General features: G+C 40.5%; 1 protein-coding gene across 1 annotated transcript in view; it reads left to right on the top strand.

Moving 5' to 3' along the window:
- Positions 1-18,025, top strand: part of nudcd3 (NudC domain containing 3) — a 45,354-nt gene extending 27,329 nt beyond the window's left edge. The window contains exons 5-6 of the mRNA XM_069917893.1: positions 497-685; positions 17,579-18,025. Of these exons, the coding sequence (XP_069773994.1) occupies positions 497-685; positions 17,579-17,689 (300 nt within the window). The 3' untranslated portion in view covers positions 17,690-18,025. The remainder of the gene's footprint in view (positions 1-496; positions 686-17,578) is intronic.
- Positions 18,026-18,671: the final 646 nt, after the last annotated feature.

Raw genomic sequence — 18,671 nt, 5'->3', positions numbered from 1 at the left:
TATTAATTTGCAGATGGAATTTTTAAGAGATAAAATGATATTTTATTAATGTAACCTCTTCAAGAAAATAGATTATGAGAGGCTTAGATAAGACCAGGACCTTTTTCTCAGGGTGGCAGTAGCAAACACCAGAGGACATCTGTACAAAGTGAAGGGAGGAAGGTTAAGGGGAGACATTAAGAATTGTGGATGCCAAGGGTGGTGGTAGTGGAGTCTGGAACAGAAGAGGCATTTGAGTGCTTTTAGACAGGAACACAGATGAAATAAAAATGAGGTATGAAGGGATTTTTTTTAAGGTGTATATAGGTGGGAACAACATCTTGGACTGAAAGGTCTGTACTATTCTACGTCCAGTGCTAAATGATATCAAATGCTGATCTATGTGTTAATAGAGTAGATCATCGTGCTTGTTCTGGTCACACATTGATTATTCTCAGTGACATTTTAAATGTGTAGTTTTGCAAAGGAACTAATATTTTGTCATTCTGCTAAACAGATTAACCTGAGCAAAAATGGAGAGTACTGGTGGAATGCAATCCTAGAAGGCGAGGAAACCATTGACATTGACAAGATAAACAAAGAGCGGTCAATGGCTACAGTGGATGAGGAGGAACACGCAGTGCTGGATAGATTGACCTTTGATTATCATCAAAAAATGCAAGGAAAACCACAGAGTCATGAGACGGTAAGTAATCATGGAACACCCAACGATATTGTTAATGATTTTCAGAAATATCCCTGCTTCCTTATCATTTTATCATTCGCATGAGGAATCAGAGTGATATGGCACAGAAACAGGCCCTGTGACCCATCGAATCCAGTCAACTTCTCATTTCCACTCCCTGAATCCTACTTGTTTTTTTTAAATTCTCCCCACATTCTCATCAATTCCACCCCCCCCCCCCCCTCAAGATTCTACCTTTCATTTCTATATGAGGACACACTACAGTAGTCAAATAATTTACATCTTCAGGATGTGGGAGGGAACAGGAGCAGCCGAGACAATTGGGGGGGGGGCACAAAATCCCAGGAAGAATGTGCAAACTCCACCCAGACAGCATGCAAAGGTTGAGATTGACTGGATCTCTGACACTGAGAGACAGTGGGTTTACTAACTGCATCACTCTGCCACCCCTTTTTGATTGATAAATCTTATCATAAGTAGGAGCAGGAATCAGCCATTCAGCTTGTCGAGCCTGCGCTGCCATTCAATGGAGATCACGGCTGATCTGATGATAATCTCATCAGATCACCTGCCTTTTCACCATATCTCTTAAATTCCCGTATTATGTAAAATCTATCCAACCTTGTCTTAAATATATTTTCTGAGGTCGCCTCCACTGCTTCAATGGTCAGTGAATTCCATAGATTCACCACCCTCTGGGAAAATCTATACCCTGAATCTTGAGTCTATGACCCCTTGTTCTAGTCTCCCCTACCAAAGTAAACAACTTACCTACCTCTAACTACCTCTGCCTTTCATCATTTTATATGTTTCTATGAGATCCCTCTCATTGTAAATTCCAATGAGTAAAGTCCCAGACAATTCAATCTCTCCTCATAGGCTAACCCCCTCATCTCTGGATTCAACCTGGTGAACTTCCAAAGCCATATATCCTTTCTCAATTATGGAGACCAGAACTGCATGTAGTACTCCAGAGGCTGTCTCACCAGTACCTTATAGAGTTGCAGCATAACCTCCCTGCTTCTAAATTTCATCCTTCTAGCAATGGCCAACATTCCATTAGACTTCTTGATAGCCAGCTGCACGTGAAAACCAACCTTCTGCGATTCATGCACAAGCACTCCCGAGTCCTTCTGCATGGAAGCTTGCTGCAATTGCTTACCATTAAATAATAATGCGATCTTCCATGTTTCCTTCCAAAGTGGATAACCTCACATTTACCAACATTGTACTCCAATGGAACACCATAGTCATGCTTTGCTGGGAAAGCAGTTAAGTCTGCACTCATTAATATTTTCAAACTTTTTTCCGTGGGTAGTTATTTCACTTAGACATTTTTATTCAGAAAGGTGGCATTGCTACAATATGAGTCAGTAACCTGGAAGCAAAATAATTGACTGCTTTTATTTGCAGTTTCTGACAAAAATCTTTTGGATTTTTAAACATTATGTGAAACCAAGCCGGAGGAAATCACCAAAAGCTTTATTACCACAAATTTATTTTGTATTTTACAATGCAAGATCTGTGCTTGCCAGAAAGAGAGAGATAAAAACAAGGGGAACAAATAACTACTGCAGTTTTTGTCTGTGTTTAATAATAATGCTAAAACTTCAGGAAAGTATTTTCACTGAGGGATGCACGATAATTTTCTGTATTTGAGGCAACCAAAATTAGACTTTAAAACGATTAGTGTAATTATTAACACAATTCTATTGCAACACCAGTGACCTAGTTCGAATCCGGTGCTGTCCCTAAGGAATTTACGCGATCTCCTGGTGCCTGGGTGGGTTTCCTTTGGGTCCTCAAGTTTCCTCCCACCCTTCAAAACGTATAGGGGTTGTAGGTTAATTGGGGTATTTTGATGGTACAGCCTCATGGGCCGGGAGGCCTTGTTACCGTGCTGTATGGATAAATTTTAAACATTAAAAATACAACAGAAAGAAAACTTCCAATTGTCACTGGTTGATTTCTTTTTTGAAAAATTCTGCCAGTTATTACATCTGCATGTCCTGTGAGGAGGAACTTGCAATATCTCAAACATGATGTTTGCATTCGCCAAGCTTTTTGTCAGTTCACAGACTATGAACTCAATGATCAGTCTAGATCAATTTAATCCTACGTCTACTTCTAGTGCATCTGAACTCCAAGGTTCCCTCCATTTGATAAAAGATTAAATGTTGCCTGGTCCCAGAAATTCAATTGCAAAGATAAAGCTACGTAACCAACGTTTCAGGCTTGAGCCCTTCATCGGGGTATGGACAAAATGTAGGCAGGCGCCTGCCCATTTTGTTCATGCACCTGTCCACATTTTGTCCATGCCTTGATAAAGGGCTCAAGTCCAAAACGTTGGTTATATATATTTTTATCTTTGCTATATAAAGCATTTTTTTGACCTGCTGAGTTTCTCCAGCATTGTGTTTTTACTTCAGTCACGGTGTCTCCAGACTTTTGTGTTGACCCCAGATATTCGATTGTTCCTCCTCCAGTTCCAAGGCCTGTTTGAGCTGTCAGATAATCCTATAGAGAACACCTCCTTAAGGTGCAGGGTGCAATGTGTTCATTTTCCTGAGTAGCAATGGGGTCGGTGAGTATATGGGTCATACTTATAGGAAGGTTTTCAAAAGTAATTGGAGCAATGTGTGTAGTTATGCTCTCCGTATTTAAGGAATGCTAATACTTGCACTGGAGGCAGTGCAGAGTGTGTGCACAAGGTTGTTTGCAAAATGGATGATGCATCAAAAAAGGTAAAAGCACCTTTCAGAAGAAGGAAGGTGGCTCTCAATGAAACCGATAAGAATCTGAATGGGGTGGACAAGGTAAAATGAGAGGATGATTCCCTTAGAAGGGTTATGTACACAAGGACATATAATTTCAGAATAAGCTTGGCTGTGTCAGTGTGAAAGGTTGTCTGTTTCAGAATAAAAGCTTGCACATTTCGGATGGTAGAGGAAGAGTCTCTTCTGCTGGCGGGTTGGGAATTTTGGGGATTCTCTACCCCTGAGAGCTGTTGAAATGTCGAGATTAGAGGTCAAGTTAAACGCTGAACAAGTCAAACAGCCAAAAAGAAATTGTGCTGAGCCAGGATTAGATTAGTCCTGATATTACTGAAAGGTAAAACAAGCTTGAAGGGTTAATCGTCCTCGTCCTGCTTCAGGTCCTCGTATGTACGTAGCCTTTTCCACCAACATCCTGTGTGTCTTGGATATGGGGTTGTAATTCACAGACACTGAAAATGGAAAGGGCCAGATTGAAAAGCATGCGGGGAAGACATAGTAACACACCTGTGCAGTAATGTGTTAAAACTGTCTGTAAGCTTTAATGACTAAAGTTTAGCTGAATAATCATTTGCAATTGATGCTATAAAGTTCATTATATCATGTACAATGCAAACCTAATATATGATTTCACTGTTAATGTGCCATGGCCAACAAAATCAGCAAGCTGATAGATGGCACGGTTCGCGTAACAGTTAGCACGTTGCCTTTACAGCAGCAGCAATTGGGACCAGGTTTCGAATCCCACACTGTCTGTAAGGAGTTTGTATGTCTACCCGGGTCCACATGGGTTTCCTCTGAGGGCTCCGGTTTCCTCCCACCATTCAGAATGTTGGTTGTAGGTTAATTAGGTGTAAATTGGACAGCACAGACTCATGGGCCGAAAGGCCCTGTAGTATGTCGAAATCAGGGGTCTCCAAAGTGGTCCTGGGAGTCGATGGGATTATCCAAGGGTCAAAATGAGGTCGATTGAACTTTTGCGGTGAGAAGCAGGGGCTGATCAACGGAAAATAGTGTCTATGGCAGTGGCGGCCAACCTCTCGCGAGACAGAGCCTTGGTGGCTGCCATGTTGTATTTGACTTCAGCCTTTGAATAAGTTGAGAGTAAATGGGAGGACGGGCAGAGGGCAGAAGAAAAATGAAGGTGGTCTTTGTACCCTTCCCCATGTCAAGCGCCGGGATTCCATACCTGGGGGTCAATGAAGGATCAAGTATTCCATGAAGGAGTCGAAGGTGTAAAAAAGTTTGGAGACCTCTGGTCTAAAAAAATTTTTTTTAAAAATGCTTTCATTCCCTTTAAGATTTCCTGATCTGGAAGTACACCTCACAGAAATTGTTTGTGGTTTGGAACTCAGCATCATTGTTGAAATATTAGATGATCTACTGTTGATCTTTCACATGAAAGCAAGCTCCTTGTTATGATAACCCTGGCAGAAACTTATCAAGATATAATTTTAAATGTTTTTATTTACATATCTCTCGTATGATTTCCACCTCCTCATGCATCATCGTCTGTTTGAGGGTCGCATTTCAGTCGATGCGAGCAGTCCTATTTCCTATAACATTATATCATTCATTTCATTTCCCCCAAGGCCTTTTCTTGGACACTGCTTGTCTTTGTCAGTTAATACTCTTGTGTAATATCAAGAAGCAGAGGCAGACAGAGAATGAAAATGATAGATGGATTAACATTATGGTTAGAAACAGGGGAGGCAACACTACAATTTGGAGGGTTGGAGACCGTGATGGATGGAGAGGCATGATCGCCCACACCAAACGGCCAGGCACCTGAATGAACGATCTAAGTTGTAAATGAAATCAAGCTGATTAAAATTTCTCTTTTTGTTTGTTCTTTGTTGAGGGATTGTGGATCCAAGCCTTGCTGTCATCTGAATATTAAACTGATCATTCCAATGCACAACCAAGGGAGCGCTGTACAGTCAGCAACCTGACTCCGGTTATGGTGGGGGGGGGGGCTGGCATTTCCTTTCTCCTTTGGTTTGTTTACATATTAAAGATTTTAGAGTTTTATTTCCATTACAACAGGACTCTCATCACATCTAAACCAACACTAATGCTGTTTAGCTGCAGTTCTTCACTTTGCAAAAGGATGTCTGCGGAGACCTGTGTAACAACGGTCTATTAAATTGTAAAGCTTTAATATTGGAATAAAGTTAATTCTGTGTGAAGTATTTTAAGAAATTTGAGAGATTTGAAGCCATTTTCATTCACCAATCATTCCTGATTTCCTTTTTGCCTTAATTTCTCCAGAGGGCTTGTGCCATTGTTGGTTTAATTCACTTTCATTCCTAACAACTGAGGAAATCTTGTAGGGAGTATAAAAACATTACAGCATCATTTGAATATTTTTTTGTGCTGCAAATTCAAAACCGTCTCAGTCCCTGTATTCTATTTGTTTTTCTCAATGTTCATAATTGTCTTATTATGCCGATGTTTTGTTACATAGTGAAGTGGCAAGGCTTTTGAAGTGGAATATTGTTGCTTCTATGTAAGTATGATGCTATGAGCAAAGTATTTGACTGTAGGTAAATGTTCAGTAGGAACGGTGTCTTAATTACATCTAAATATAGATTTGTGCTGATGGCAGAATGAAGTGGCAGCCAAACCAGTTGGATCATTAGAATCTGTTTTAAGGAATGCTTATCGAGCACTTTCTTTTGCGGTATGCTTCAGGCAAAAGCAAATAGCTTTGGCTTCTTGCCTTCCATTTCTTTAAGATGCTGAGATTTTGTTTTGTGTGATGTCCGACTTTGTGTTTCCCTCCAGCTGCTCATCCCGGCCACCTTGGTTCACAGGGCAGCCTTAACACGTTGGGTCGCATCACTGGAGCGAGGAACGAGCCGGTGTTTCAGGTCCCAAGTGGCGGTGCCGCTGCGGCCACGGTGACAGCAGTACTGCCACTGGGGGAGTGGAGACACGGCGCTCCTCTGTGGAGTCCTGATGCCAGCAGCCCCATATAAGTTTTAAACGGCCGTAGGAAGAGTCATTGGTGTTTTTTTTGTATAACATCAAAGGGACAGTTGTAGTGGTTACAATGCTATTACAACATTAGCCATCTGGGTTCAAGTCCAGTGCTGTCTGTGAGAAGTTTGTACATTCTTCCCGTGTCTACGTAGGTTTCCTCCAGGTCCTCCAGTTTCCTCCAAAATGTGCAGTATGGGGGTTGTAGTTAATTGGGCGGCATGGACTGAGAGGGTCTGTAACCATGCTGTATATCTAAATATAAAATGTTAAAATTTCATTTTGAACCATGGAGATCTGTGGTAGAGATGGCAGTTCCCATGCTTGGTAGTGGACCAAGAGGGTTGCAGGCACCAGGGGATCTGCAGACAGGTGCAAGGTCCCAAGGTGGGAGAGCATTCCACCCCTCATCACCGAGGGGAAAGCCTGGGAAAGGATCCTACAGGGAAGGTGACCACAGCAGCGAACCTGCGAGATGCTCGGAGGCCGAAGCCTCACTTCAGTCTGCAGCTTGTGAGAACCAGGTATCGGGACTAGTGTGTTAGCAACTTCCTGATCCTATTGTGGGAGGGGAGGTTTAACAACTAGGACCTCAGGTTTACCGATAGAATGGACCATGCAGATGCAAAGATTGCAGGAGTGCAGGGAGCGAATCCACAGACTCTCAGTGTCTCTGAAAGGCCTCTTTTGCTTATTCATTGGTGGGGACACCTGGAGTCTCCTTCCCCCTCCAGTCAACATGATTACTAAGGCATGCAAAATCATTGAGGACCCCTTCCACAGCATCCTTTAGCTACTCCTGTCGGGGAAAAGGTACAGGAGCATCAGAACCAGCACCACCAGGCTGAGGAACAGCTTCTTCCCTCGGGCAGTGAGAAGGCTGATCAACCAAAAGAAAAGCTCACATTGACCATTCGAGATTCTTGTATTTATGAAACAATATTTATTTATTTTTATACCTGTATATTTGCCCTGCGTATGTGTTGTTTGTCTTTGTGTGTGTCGTGTCTGGTTGTGTATCTGCATGTTTTTCACTAAGGACCGGAGTGGCGCCTCTGTGTGCCTGCGTGGCAGGCAAAGTCAAGAAATTTTGTACATTAACGTGCATGACAATAAAGAAATATTTAAAGCCATAGAGAAGGGGCGTAGAGAAGACACAAGGGATGTCTGCAGTGAATAGATGGGAGAAGGTTTAGAGGGATCTGGGCCAAAAGCAGACTTGTTTGGTTGGCATGAACAAGTTGAGAGCTGAAGGGTATGTTTCCATGCTGTTGAACTCTGTGGTGAATGCAGGTCGAGAGAGACTGTGTTACGAGGAGTGGTGAAGGATGATTAAGTGCAGCTGATCTGTCTGATGGGGATGTCAGTGGAAGGAATGAAACTGTAATGTGAGTTACTGAACACCACAGTAGCTGGAACAAGATTTTAAAAAAATTGCTGAAAGAACTACAAGGCAGAAGATTGTGTTTTTTTTTGCTCCATATTCCAGCATCTGCAGTTCTTGACAATTGGTGGAAATCTGACATCGGCAAGAATGCAGCAGGTCCACCAGCCTTGGTGGAGGGAGAAGCAGATTCAAATTTATTGTCAGAGTACATACATGACATCACATACAACCCTGAGATTCCTTTTCCTGTGGGCGAGGCAGAATTACCACTTAATGGTGGTGCAAAAATCAATGGTGCAATACAGAGAGAGTAAAAATAAAATCGATAAACTGAATGTTAGGTGAAAATCAGAGCAGGCATTATGGATTAGAACATTAGAGGCATAGAGAGGCTGGACAGCCAGCACCTGTTTCCTAGGACAGGATCAGCAAACACCAGAGGACATAGGTACAAAGTTAAGAAAGAAAAGTTTAGGGAGGCATCAGGGGTCTTTTTTTTTTTTACACAGTTGTAGGTGCCTGGAATGCCTTGCCAGGGATGGTGGTGGAAGCTGAAACATTGGGGGCATTTAAGAGACTCTTGGACAGACACATGGATGAAAGAAAAATAGGGACAGGGAGGATATAGTACTTGTTTTTAGGAAGGGTTGGCGCAACATCAGGGGGCCAAAGGGTCTGTACTGTGCTGATTTGTTCTATGTTCTATAGAACATTACAGAGCAGTTCAGGCCCTTCGGCCAACAGTGTTGTCCTGACCTGACCTACTGCCCAACAATCTAATCCTTCCTCGCCTCGTATTCATAACCAGATTGAACTCCATCTGCCACTTCTCCCCACAACAATCTTCCACACTAGCCACGAGTTCATTTGATCATACGTTTCGAGCAAAACAAAGCAGCGTTTCTCTGGACCACTGTACACAGACATAATGCAGCACCTCCAATAATGATGTTTTTTAATACTGGCCATTGGAAGGATCACATTCTGATGTTCAAGCTTCACAATGGGCTTTGTTGGGTCACTGCAGTTCAAAGTATTTTTACCTGACCTGGTCCAAAGTTCAATGGTGTACACTAGATGCTAAGGGCAAGGGACAGGTATACGAGCCTGGGGACATAATTCTGCAATGTTCAATGGGATTGGCCCATCTCTGTTTCACATTTCTCCTGGGACAGGGGATGGAATGTTTCTAATTACTTGGATCCATTGTGTGGACTTTAATCATATGGCCAAAAAGCTGCTGAAAGAACCCACCAAGTCAGGCAGTATCTATAGGTAGAAATAGTCAACATTCTAGGTTGTGACTCTTTATCAAGACTTAATTAGGAAGAGGTGAAGAAGTTTTCTTCTTCCTTCCTATTACCCCTTCTTGTCCCAAAACATTGACTGGCCATTTCTATCCATGGATGCTGCCTGATTTGAGTTCCTTGAGTAGCTCATTGTTCTGGACTCCTTCCATTTTTGTTCCTTAACTCTTTGAACTCTGTGTCCCCATTTTCCAGAACTGGTTGAATACCCAAACACCAGCTGGTTTATACTGGTGTTCGTACTGTAGTTTATAAGACCCAGTCCAGAGTATATATTATGAAATGGTAAAAATGGCTGGAGTCCAAAGGGTTAATAATAGGGTCACTTTGTTGATCGTTTCCTATGTGCGATGGGTGGGAGTGCTGCTTTTGTAGAGTGCTTGCCTGTTTGGTACCCAGTCCATCAAGAAACTGTGGAGTTTGTTGCCACAGGTAGTTGTGGAGGCTAGGTAATTGGGTGTATTTAAGGCAGAGATTGATAGGTTCTTGATTATCCAGGGCATCAAAGGGTTATGGGGAGAAGGCCAGGTGGGGGGCTGAGTGGGAATATGGATCACCTCATGATTGAATGGCGGGGCACACTTGATGGGCTGAATCACCTGTTTCTTCTCCTATGTCTTAAGGTCTTATGATGAGAGAGTAAAATGTCATGAAATTTTAAAGCTCCAACCAGCAAGGTTTCCTTTTCTTTTAATAATTTTTTATTTTTCACACTATGAACCATATCTACCAAAATATGTACAAACGTTTCTCATTAAATTTACACAATGGTCTTTTCTCCTTTTTTTCCCCTTTTTTCCCCTTCCCTCCCTCCCCTCTACCCACCCCCTCCAAAACCCCTAAATATTCAATATATACAATACAATAAAACCATAAAACAATATCTTCACACAAAGGAAAATAAACAAGAAAAATGCATCATCTATTGATTACACACTGAATCTAGTTGTTTTTGTCTTATCATTTTCATTCTCATTTTAGGGGATGGAGGTCATAGGAAAGCTCTCTCTGATATGTTCCATGTATGGTTCCCAAATTTGTTCAAACATTGTGACTTTATTTTTTAAATTATATATTATTTTTTCCAATGGAAATCATTTATTCATTTCCATGTACATTGCTGTATACTCATGCTCTCTTCCATTTTCCAAGTTGACATTATACATTTTTTGCTATCGCTAAGGCAATCATAATGAATTTTTTTTGCACTTTATCCAATTTGAGGCCTAATTCTCTACTTCTTATGTTACTTAAAAGAAATATTTCTGGTTATTTTTTGTAATTTTATTTAGTATCTGATTTAATTCTTCCCAAAATGTATTTACTTTCATACATGCCCAAGTTGCATGTAATGTTGTTCCCATTTCCTTCTTACAGCAAAAACATCTATCCGATAATGTTGAATCCCATTTTTTTAATTTTTGAGGAGTAATATAAACCCTGTGTAACCAATTATACTGTATCATGCGTAACCTTGTGTTTATTGTATTCTTCATAGTCCCAGAACATAACATTTCCCATACTTCATTTTTTATCTTTGTTTAGATCCTTTTCCCACTTCTGCTGAGGTTTATAGTTTATTTCATTTTCCTTATCTTGCAGCTTAAAGTACATGTTGGTTATAAATCTTTTAATTATCATTGTGTCTTTAATCACGTATTCAAAGCTGCTTCCTTCAGGTAATTTCAAGCTGTTTCCCAATTTATCCTTTAAATAAGCTTTCAATTGATGATATGCAAACATTGTACCATGAGTTATTCCATATTTGTACTTCAACTGTTCAAATGTTAATAAATTATTTCCCAAAAAACAATTTTGTATTCTTTTGATTCCTTTTCTCTCCCATTCTCTAAAGGAAAGGTTGTCAATTGTAAAAGGGATTAGCGGATTTTGCGTCAATAGTAATTTTGGTATTTGATAATTCATTTTTTTCCTTTCTAAGTGGATCTTCTTCCATGTATTAAGTAAATGATGCAGTACTGGTGATTTTTTTATATTGCACCAGCTTTTCATCCCACTTATAAAGTACCTTTTCCCCTATTTTATCTAGTTCTATCTTAGTCCAGTCTGGTTTTTCCTTTGTCTGGTAAAAATCTGATGATAAATACCTTAATTATGCGGCTCTATAATAATTTCTAAAATTTGGTAACTGTAAACCACCTTGATTATACCTCTCTGCTAATTTATCTAACACTACCCTTGGATTCCTTCCTTTCCATAAGAATTTCCTTATTATTCTTTTTAGTTCCTTAAAGAATTTTTCTGTTAAAGGAATTGGTAATGTTTGAAATAAGTATTTATCCTTGGGAACACATTCATTTTAATGCAGTTTACCCTCCCTATCAACGTTAGCGGTAATTCTTTCCAATGTTCTAAGTCTTCCTGCCATTTCTTTATTAGTGGCAGATAATTTAGTTTGTACAAGTGGCTTAAGTTATTATCTAACCTGATCCCTAGGTATCAGATTGCTTGTGCTTGCCATTTAAATGGTGATTCTTTTTTTAAATTCTGTATAGTCTGCGTTACTCATTGGCATCACTTCACTTTTATTTGCATTGATCTTGTACCCCGATATTTCTCCATATTCCTTCAATTTCTTATGTAATTCTTTTACTGATACCTCCGGTTCTGATAGGTATACTATGATGTCATCTGCAAATAAACTGATTTTATACTCCTTCTCCTTTATTTTTATCCCTTTTATTTTATTTTCTATTCTTATCAGTTCTGCCAAAGGTTCTATTGCTAAGGCAAACAATGAGGGGGATAGTGAACATCCTAGTTGACCTGTCTAGTTCACCTACTTAATTTAAAGTAACTCGATACATATCCGTTTACTGTTAACTTCACCAACGGTCCATTGTACAGTGCTTTAATCCAATTTATATATTTTTCTGGTAGATTGAACTTCTGTAACACTTTACTAAGTAATTCCACTCTACTCTGTCAAAGGCTTTTTCTGCGTCTAGAGCAACAGCCACTGTTGGTTTCTTATTTCCTTGAACTGCGTGGATTAGATTAATAAGTTTGCAGGCATTGTCCGCTGTTCGTCTTTTCTTAATAAATCCAGTTTGATCTTGTTTTACGATTTTTGGTACACCATCGGCCAATCTGTTTGCCAATAATTTCACTATTATCTTATAATCTGAGTTAAGTAGAGATATTGGTCTATATGGGCCTGGTGTTAATGGATCCTTCCCGTCTTTGGTATTACTGTAATTATTGCTGTCTTACATGAATCTGGCTGGTAGTCATGGTGGGGAGCTGGCTGATGGAGGACCTCAGTTTTCTTCAGGCTGACTTCCAGGCCAAACATTTTGGCAGTTTCCGCAAAACAGGATGTCAAGCGCTGAAGAGCTCCCCACCATGACTACCAGCCCCCCCCACATCTCCATCGGGCACACAAAACTCAAAACGGTCAACCAGTTTACCTATCTCGGCTGCACCATTTCATCAGATGCAAGGATCGACAATGAGATAGACAACAGACTCGCCAAGGCAAATAGCGCCTTTGGAAGACTACACAAAAGAGTCTGGAAAAACAACCAACTGAAAAACCTCACAAAGATAAGCGTATACAGAGCCGTTGTCATACCCACACTCCTGTTCGGCTCCGAATCATGGGTCCTCTACCGGCATCACCTACGGCTCCTAGAACGCTTCCACCAGCGTTGTCTCCGCTCCATCCTCAACATTTATTGGAGCGCTTTCATCCCTAACGTCGAAGTACTCGAGATGGCAGAGGTCGACAGCATTGAGTCCACGCTGCTGAAGATCCAGCTGCGCTGGATGGGTCACGTCTCCAGAATGGAGGACCATTGCCTTCCCAAGATCGTGTTATATGGCGAGCTCTCCACTGGCCACCGTGACAGAGGTGTACCAAAGAAAAGGTACAAGGACTGCCTAAAGAAATCTCTTGGTGCCTGCCACATTGACCACCGCCAGTGGGCTGATATCGCCTCAAACCGTGCATCTTGGCGCCTCACAGTTTGGCGGGCAGCAACCTCCTTTGAAGAAGACCGCAGAGCCCACCTCACTGACAAAAGGCAAAGGAGGAAAAACCCAACACCCAACCCCAACCAACCAATTTTCCCCTGCAACCGCTGCAACCGTGTCTGCCTGTCCCGCATTGGACTTGTCAGCCACAAACGAGCCTGCAGCTGACGTGGACATTTACCCCCTCCATAAATCTTCGTCCGCGAAGCCAAGCCAAAAAAAGAAGACATGAATCTGGCAAGTTTTGTGTTTCTTCTATCTGGTTCATTACTTCCAGGAGAGGAGGAATTAATAACTCTAAATATTTTATAGAATTCTATTGGGAATCCATCCTCTCTAGGCGTTTTATTGTTCGGCAGCTTTTTAAATATATACTCTAATTCCTCTATTTCAAAAGGTTTTATTAGTTTGTTTTGTTCTTCTTGCAATTTTGCAAATTCAATTTTAGCCAAAAATTCCTCTATTTTGTCATCTTTCCCCTCTTTCTCAGTTTGATACAATTGTTCATAAAATTCCTTAAAATTTTCATTAATCTCTGTTGGATTATATGTAATTTGTTTGTCCTTTTTCCTTGATGCCCGTATTGTTCTTTTAGTTTGTTCTGTTTTAAGTTGCCAGGCTAATATTTTATGTGTTTTTTCTCCCAGTTCGTAATAATTTTGCTTTGTTTTCATTATGCTCTTCTCCACCTTGTACGTTTGTAATGTTTCATATTTAATTTTTTTGTCCGCCAATTCTCTCCTTTTCGTTATATCATCTCTTTTTACTAATTCCTTTTCTGTACTTACTATCTCCCTTTCCAACTGCTCTATTTCCCGATTGTAATCCTTTTTCATCTTAGTCACATAACTTATTATCTGCCCTCTAATGAAGGCTTTCATTGCGTCCCATAATATAAATTTGTCTTTCACTGATCCTGTGTTTATTTCAAAATATGTTTTAATTTGGCGTTCAATAAACTCACTAAATTCCTGTCTTTTAAGTAGCATGGAGTTTAACCTCCATCTATATGTTTTTGGTGGGATGTCCTCCAGTTCTATTGCTAATAATAGGGGTGAATGATCTGAGAGTAGTCGAGCTTTATACTCAGTTTTCCTGACTCTCCCTTGAATATGGGCTGACAACAAAAACATATTATTCCTTGAGTAAGTTTTGTGCCTACTTGAATAATATAAAAATTCCTTCTCTCTTGGGTGTTGCCTCCTCCATATATCCATAAGTTTCATTTCCTGCATTGATTTAACCATAAATTTGGCTACTTTATTCTTTTTATTTGTCTTTTGTCCTGTTTTATCCAACAATGGGTCCCAATTAAGGTTAAAATCCCCTCCTATCAATATATTTCCTGTGTGCCTGCATAAACTTTTGATCCTCCTCATTTGGCACAAATATATTGAGCAAATTCCAAAATTCTGAGTATATCTGACACTTTATCATTGCATACCTCCCTGCCGGATCTATTATTTCCTCCTCTATTTTGATTGGTACATTTTTGTTAACTAGTATGGCTACACCTCTAGCTTTTGAATTATAGGATGCTGCCATTACGTGTCCTACCCAGTCTCTCTTTAATTTGTTATATTCCGCTTCAGTTAGATGCGTTTCCTGCACAAATGCTTTATCTATTTTTTTCCTTCTTCAATAAATTTAGTAGCCTCTTTTAATTTGGTTATGTATTCCATTAATGTTTATAGTCATATAGTTCAACATGGCCATCTTATATCTTGCATACACCTCTTTTCCACCTCTTCGCCACCTCCATCCCCCTTTTCCCCATTTTCATCTCTTAGTTTTCTCTTATTACACTTAATGTACGACAACACATTTAAAACATAAAGTACCCATATCCACTAATACTTTAACCCCAAAGGTTCCCCCACTCTTTGAGTTGCCCCATATCCCTTGCCAGGCAACCACAACTCCCCTTTTCATTTGGATTACGATCTTGTTCGCAGCGTCAACTGATTTTGCAGTGACGGTTATTCCCCCTCTACCCAGCCCTCTCCAGAAAACACTTTTTTTAACCATATAACAAAGCTTTCTCTTTTTTCCTCCCCCCACTCCCTTCCTTCCCTTCTCTTTTCCCTCTTTAGTTCTTTACATATACATTGATTTTACATCTTCTTTATACTTTATCACCATTTTTCATTCTTGTTACATGTTTTCATCTCTTCTCCTGTCCTGCATACGCTCTGCGAATATTTGCGCTTTCTCTGGATCCGAGAACAGTCTGTATTGCTCCCCGGGTATAAATATTTTAAGCGCGGCTGGATGTTTTAATATGAATTTGTAACCTTTTTTCCATAAAATGAATTTCGCTGTATTAAACTCCTTCCTCCTCTTTAAGAGTTCAAAACTTAGTCTGGGTAAAAAAATAATTTTTGACCCTTGTATTCCAATCGTTTATTATCTTTATTCCTTGCCCGTTCCAGTATATTTTCTCTTGTCGTGTATCTCAAAAATTTTACTAAGATGGATCTTGGTTTTTTTATGTGCCTGTGGTTTTGGAGCTAATGCTCGGAATGCCCTTTCTATTTCCATTTCTTCCTGCATTTCTGTCATTCCCAGGTCCTTCAGGATCCATCCTTTTATAAATTCCTTCATGTCTGTGCCTTCGTCGCCCTCCTTCAGGCCCACTATTTTTATGTTGTTTCGCCTACTATAATTTTTCAACATATCAATTTTCTGAGATAACAGCTCTTGTGTCTCTAATTTTTTTGTCACTTTCTTCCAATTTTTCTCTTAAGTCATTTACTTCCATTTCTACAGCTGTTTCCCGCTCCTCCACATTCTCTACTCCTTTCCCTATTTCTGTCATGACCAGTTCTAACCTTTGCATTTTATCTTCTGTTCTTTTCATTTTCCTTTTAATTTCATTCAACTCTAATGACAACCATTCTTTTAGTGACCTCATTTGTTCTTCAAAAAAAACTTTATCTCTAGAGGCTCTGATAGCTCAGTGGTTAGAGCACTGGCCTTGTAAAAAAAGACTTTATCAACTTTACCTTTTATTTCTCTTTGTCCATCAGTTTTACCTTCTATTTCTCTGTGAAGATCTTGGTCTTCTTCTTCTGTGTCTGTATCTGTGTTTGTGTCTTCTTCTCTTCTTTGTGCCTGTGTCTCTTCTGTTTTTCTTGATGAGCTGCTTATATCTCTTTTTTGGGCCTCTTCTTGCTGGGCCTCTTGTTGCAGGTCCTCCCTTCCTGGGCTGCTTGTCTGTTGTGCTTTTTGTCGGTCATCCTTCTGTCTGTCTCCCTCATCTGTTTCATCGCTCCCTCTTCTGCTGGCTTCCTTGTCCTCCAACTGAGTTCCCTGGTGTCGGGTGTCCCTCATGTTTGCTCTGTGATAACCCGCTCCTCTGCTGAGCCCCACTCCCTCCCGTGTCTTCTTTCTCATTTGATTACACAATTGCACACTTTTGTTTGGCTCCGAGAGCCATTTTTGTAGCGCATCGGCTGGTGGGTGGTGACTCTAAAGGGCAGGTACTGACATCGAGGGTCGGGTGCTCCTCGCCATCCCAGCGTCCTGTTCCTTCGTGCAGGTAAGGCCTTCTTCTATCTTCTCCAGTGACTTTTCTACTTTTTTTCCAGTTGCTTTTACTTTCTCCTTCTTGGGAGCCATCTTCTTTCTCTTCTCTGTATCTTTATCTTATATTTTATTTTTGTTATGCTTTGCTTTTTCCTAACTTTTTTCCTATTTTCCTGGAGAGGGCTGGTTTTCCTGACCGACCACTACTCCATCACATGACTCCTTAAGGTTTCCTTTTTGTAAACCTTTTAAGATTAACATTTCTGAAAAGTAAGATTGTGAGAGATTATGTAGGAAATATGGGTGGTATCACATTATGTGCACACACAATGAACTGGATCATACATAAATCTAAAATAGTAGAGTAGTCTTAGATAACTCAAGGTGCAAGTTGAGTTGGAACTCAGCAGATAGAAAGATCACTTTTAGTCCACATCCCTATTTTATCCCAGCCATTTCTGGTTTCCTTTGTAATTCTAAGTCATCAACAGAAATCCAAGCAAGAGCACGAGAAAATAAGAGCTGGAGACTCGTTCATGTCTGCCCCGCTGTTCAACGTGATCATGGCTGATCTCTGCTTCTGTGCCAAATCCCCTGACCCTAAATTCCTCCATCTTTCAAATATTCAACTCCACCTGAAATGTATCTAACGATTTGATCTCCACCCCTCTGAGGGGCTGTGCATTCTTGAGATTTGATGTCCTCTGAGAGAAGAAATGTCGATGAAACCTCAGGTTTAAATGACAGGCCCCTCATTTTGCAGCTATGCCCCCTTGTTCGTGCCCCCCCCCCACCCCGTGGAAATAATGCATGTATGGCTTGAAAAAGGGTAGATTCCATCTTCTACCCCTCCCCAGGGATACGTATCTGGTTCTCAGACCCTTCACTAAAACTGTACCGATTTCTTAATTGTTCCCAGAAAGTGCACGAGATGTTGAAGAAAGGCTGGGATGCTGAAGGCTCGCCATTTAAAGGACAGGCGTTCGACCCGTCCATGTTTAACATTTCTCCTGGAGCTGTGCAGTTCTAATTCGTCCTACCAGTGTGCAGAAGACATGGTGATCGACGCAGACCATGAAATGTAGTCTGCTTCCCAGCAGCATGAGACTTTTCTCTGAGTAAGGTCACTTGTAAGCCGTCAGATGCCAAGGCTTTGTTGTGGACTCATGTATTTATTTATATTAATATTTACGTATCTTCCAATTTCCTGAGACTTTATTTGCGGACTTGTTAATTGAGACAGATCTCCAAATTTGTAGTTCAGGTTGCTTTCCTGTGAATAGTGAAAATAGTGTTTGATACAATCCACATTTCTTTGCCTGAAAGTTTTGAAATTAAACAATAAAAAATGTGTGGGTGATCATTACACCAACGTAGTCTTACTTAATTTAAACTTGATGGAAACTGAAAATGTGGTTCTTTTTAAAAAGAAGTTGAAGACAGCAAGGGCTTTTGCCTAAATTTAACTTGGTGGATGTTAATTTAATCCAGTCACGTTATAAAGGAACCTTTAAATCCAGTTGCATGAAACCCCAATTTGATTCGCCAGTCTCACGTGGGGCCCTATCTCAACTTCCCACCGTCTTTACGCTGCTTCCATCGTAACTCTCTGCAGTCCTGATGAACATTTTCAGCTTGAAACATTATTTTACTCCCACTGATGCCGTTTGATCTGCTGGGTTCCTCCATCAGATTGTGATTAACTTCAGATCTCAGCGTCAACGGCCTCCTGTGTATCGACATTGTCTCCAGCCTAAAAAAGATGTAAAATTAAAATTTAGAAATACAGCGCGGTCGCAGGTGCTTCTGACCCATGAGCCTGTGCCACTCAAATGCACCAATTCACCCACAAACACCTCAGGATTTTGTTATTGTTGTGTTCAGAATAGGTTCCATGGGTTCAAAGAGAATCAAGGCTAGGCATCATCAAACAGTGGTTTCTATTTACACACAGGGAAACTTACAAAAGACCATACACTAACCCAGAATAATACAAATTGTTCTGTTGTCTC

Source organism: Narcine bancroftii, chromosome 2, assembly GCF_036971445.1.
Source record: "Narcine bancroftii isolate sNarBan1 chromosome 2, sNarBan1.hap1, whole genome shotgun sequence".
Taxonomy (NCBI): Eukaryota; Metazoa; Chordata; class Chondrichthyes; order Torpediniformes; family Narcinidae; genus Narcine; species Narcine bancroftii.
Note: the sequence above shows the minus strand (reverse complement) of the source record. Positions and strands in the feature narration are given on the sequence as shown.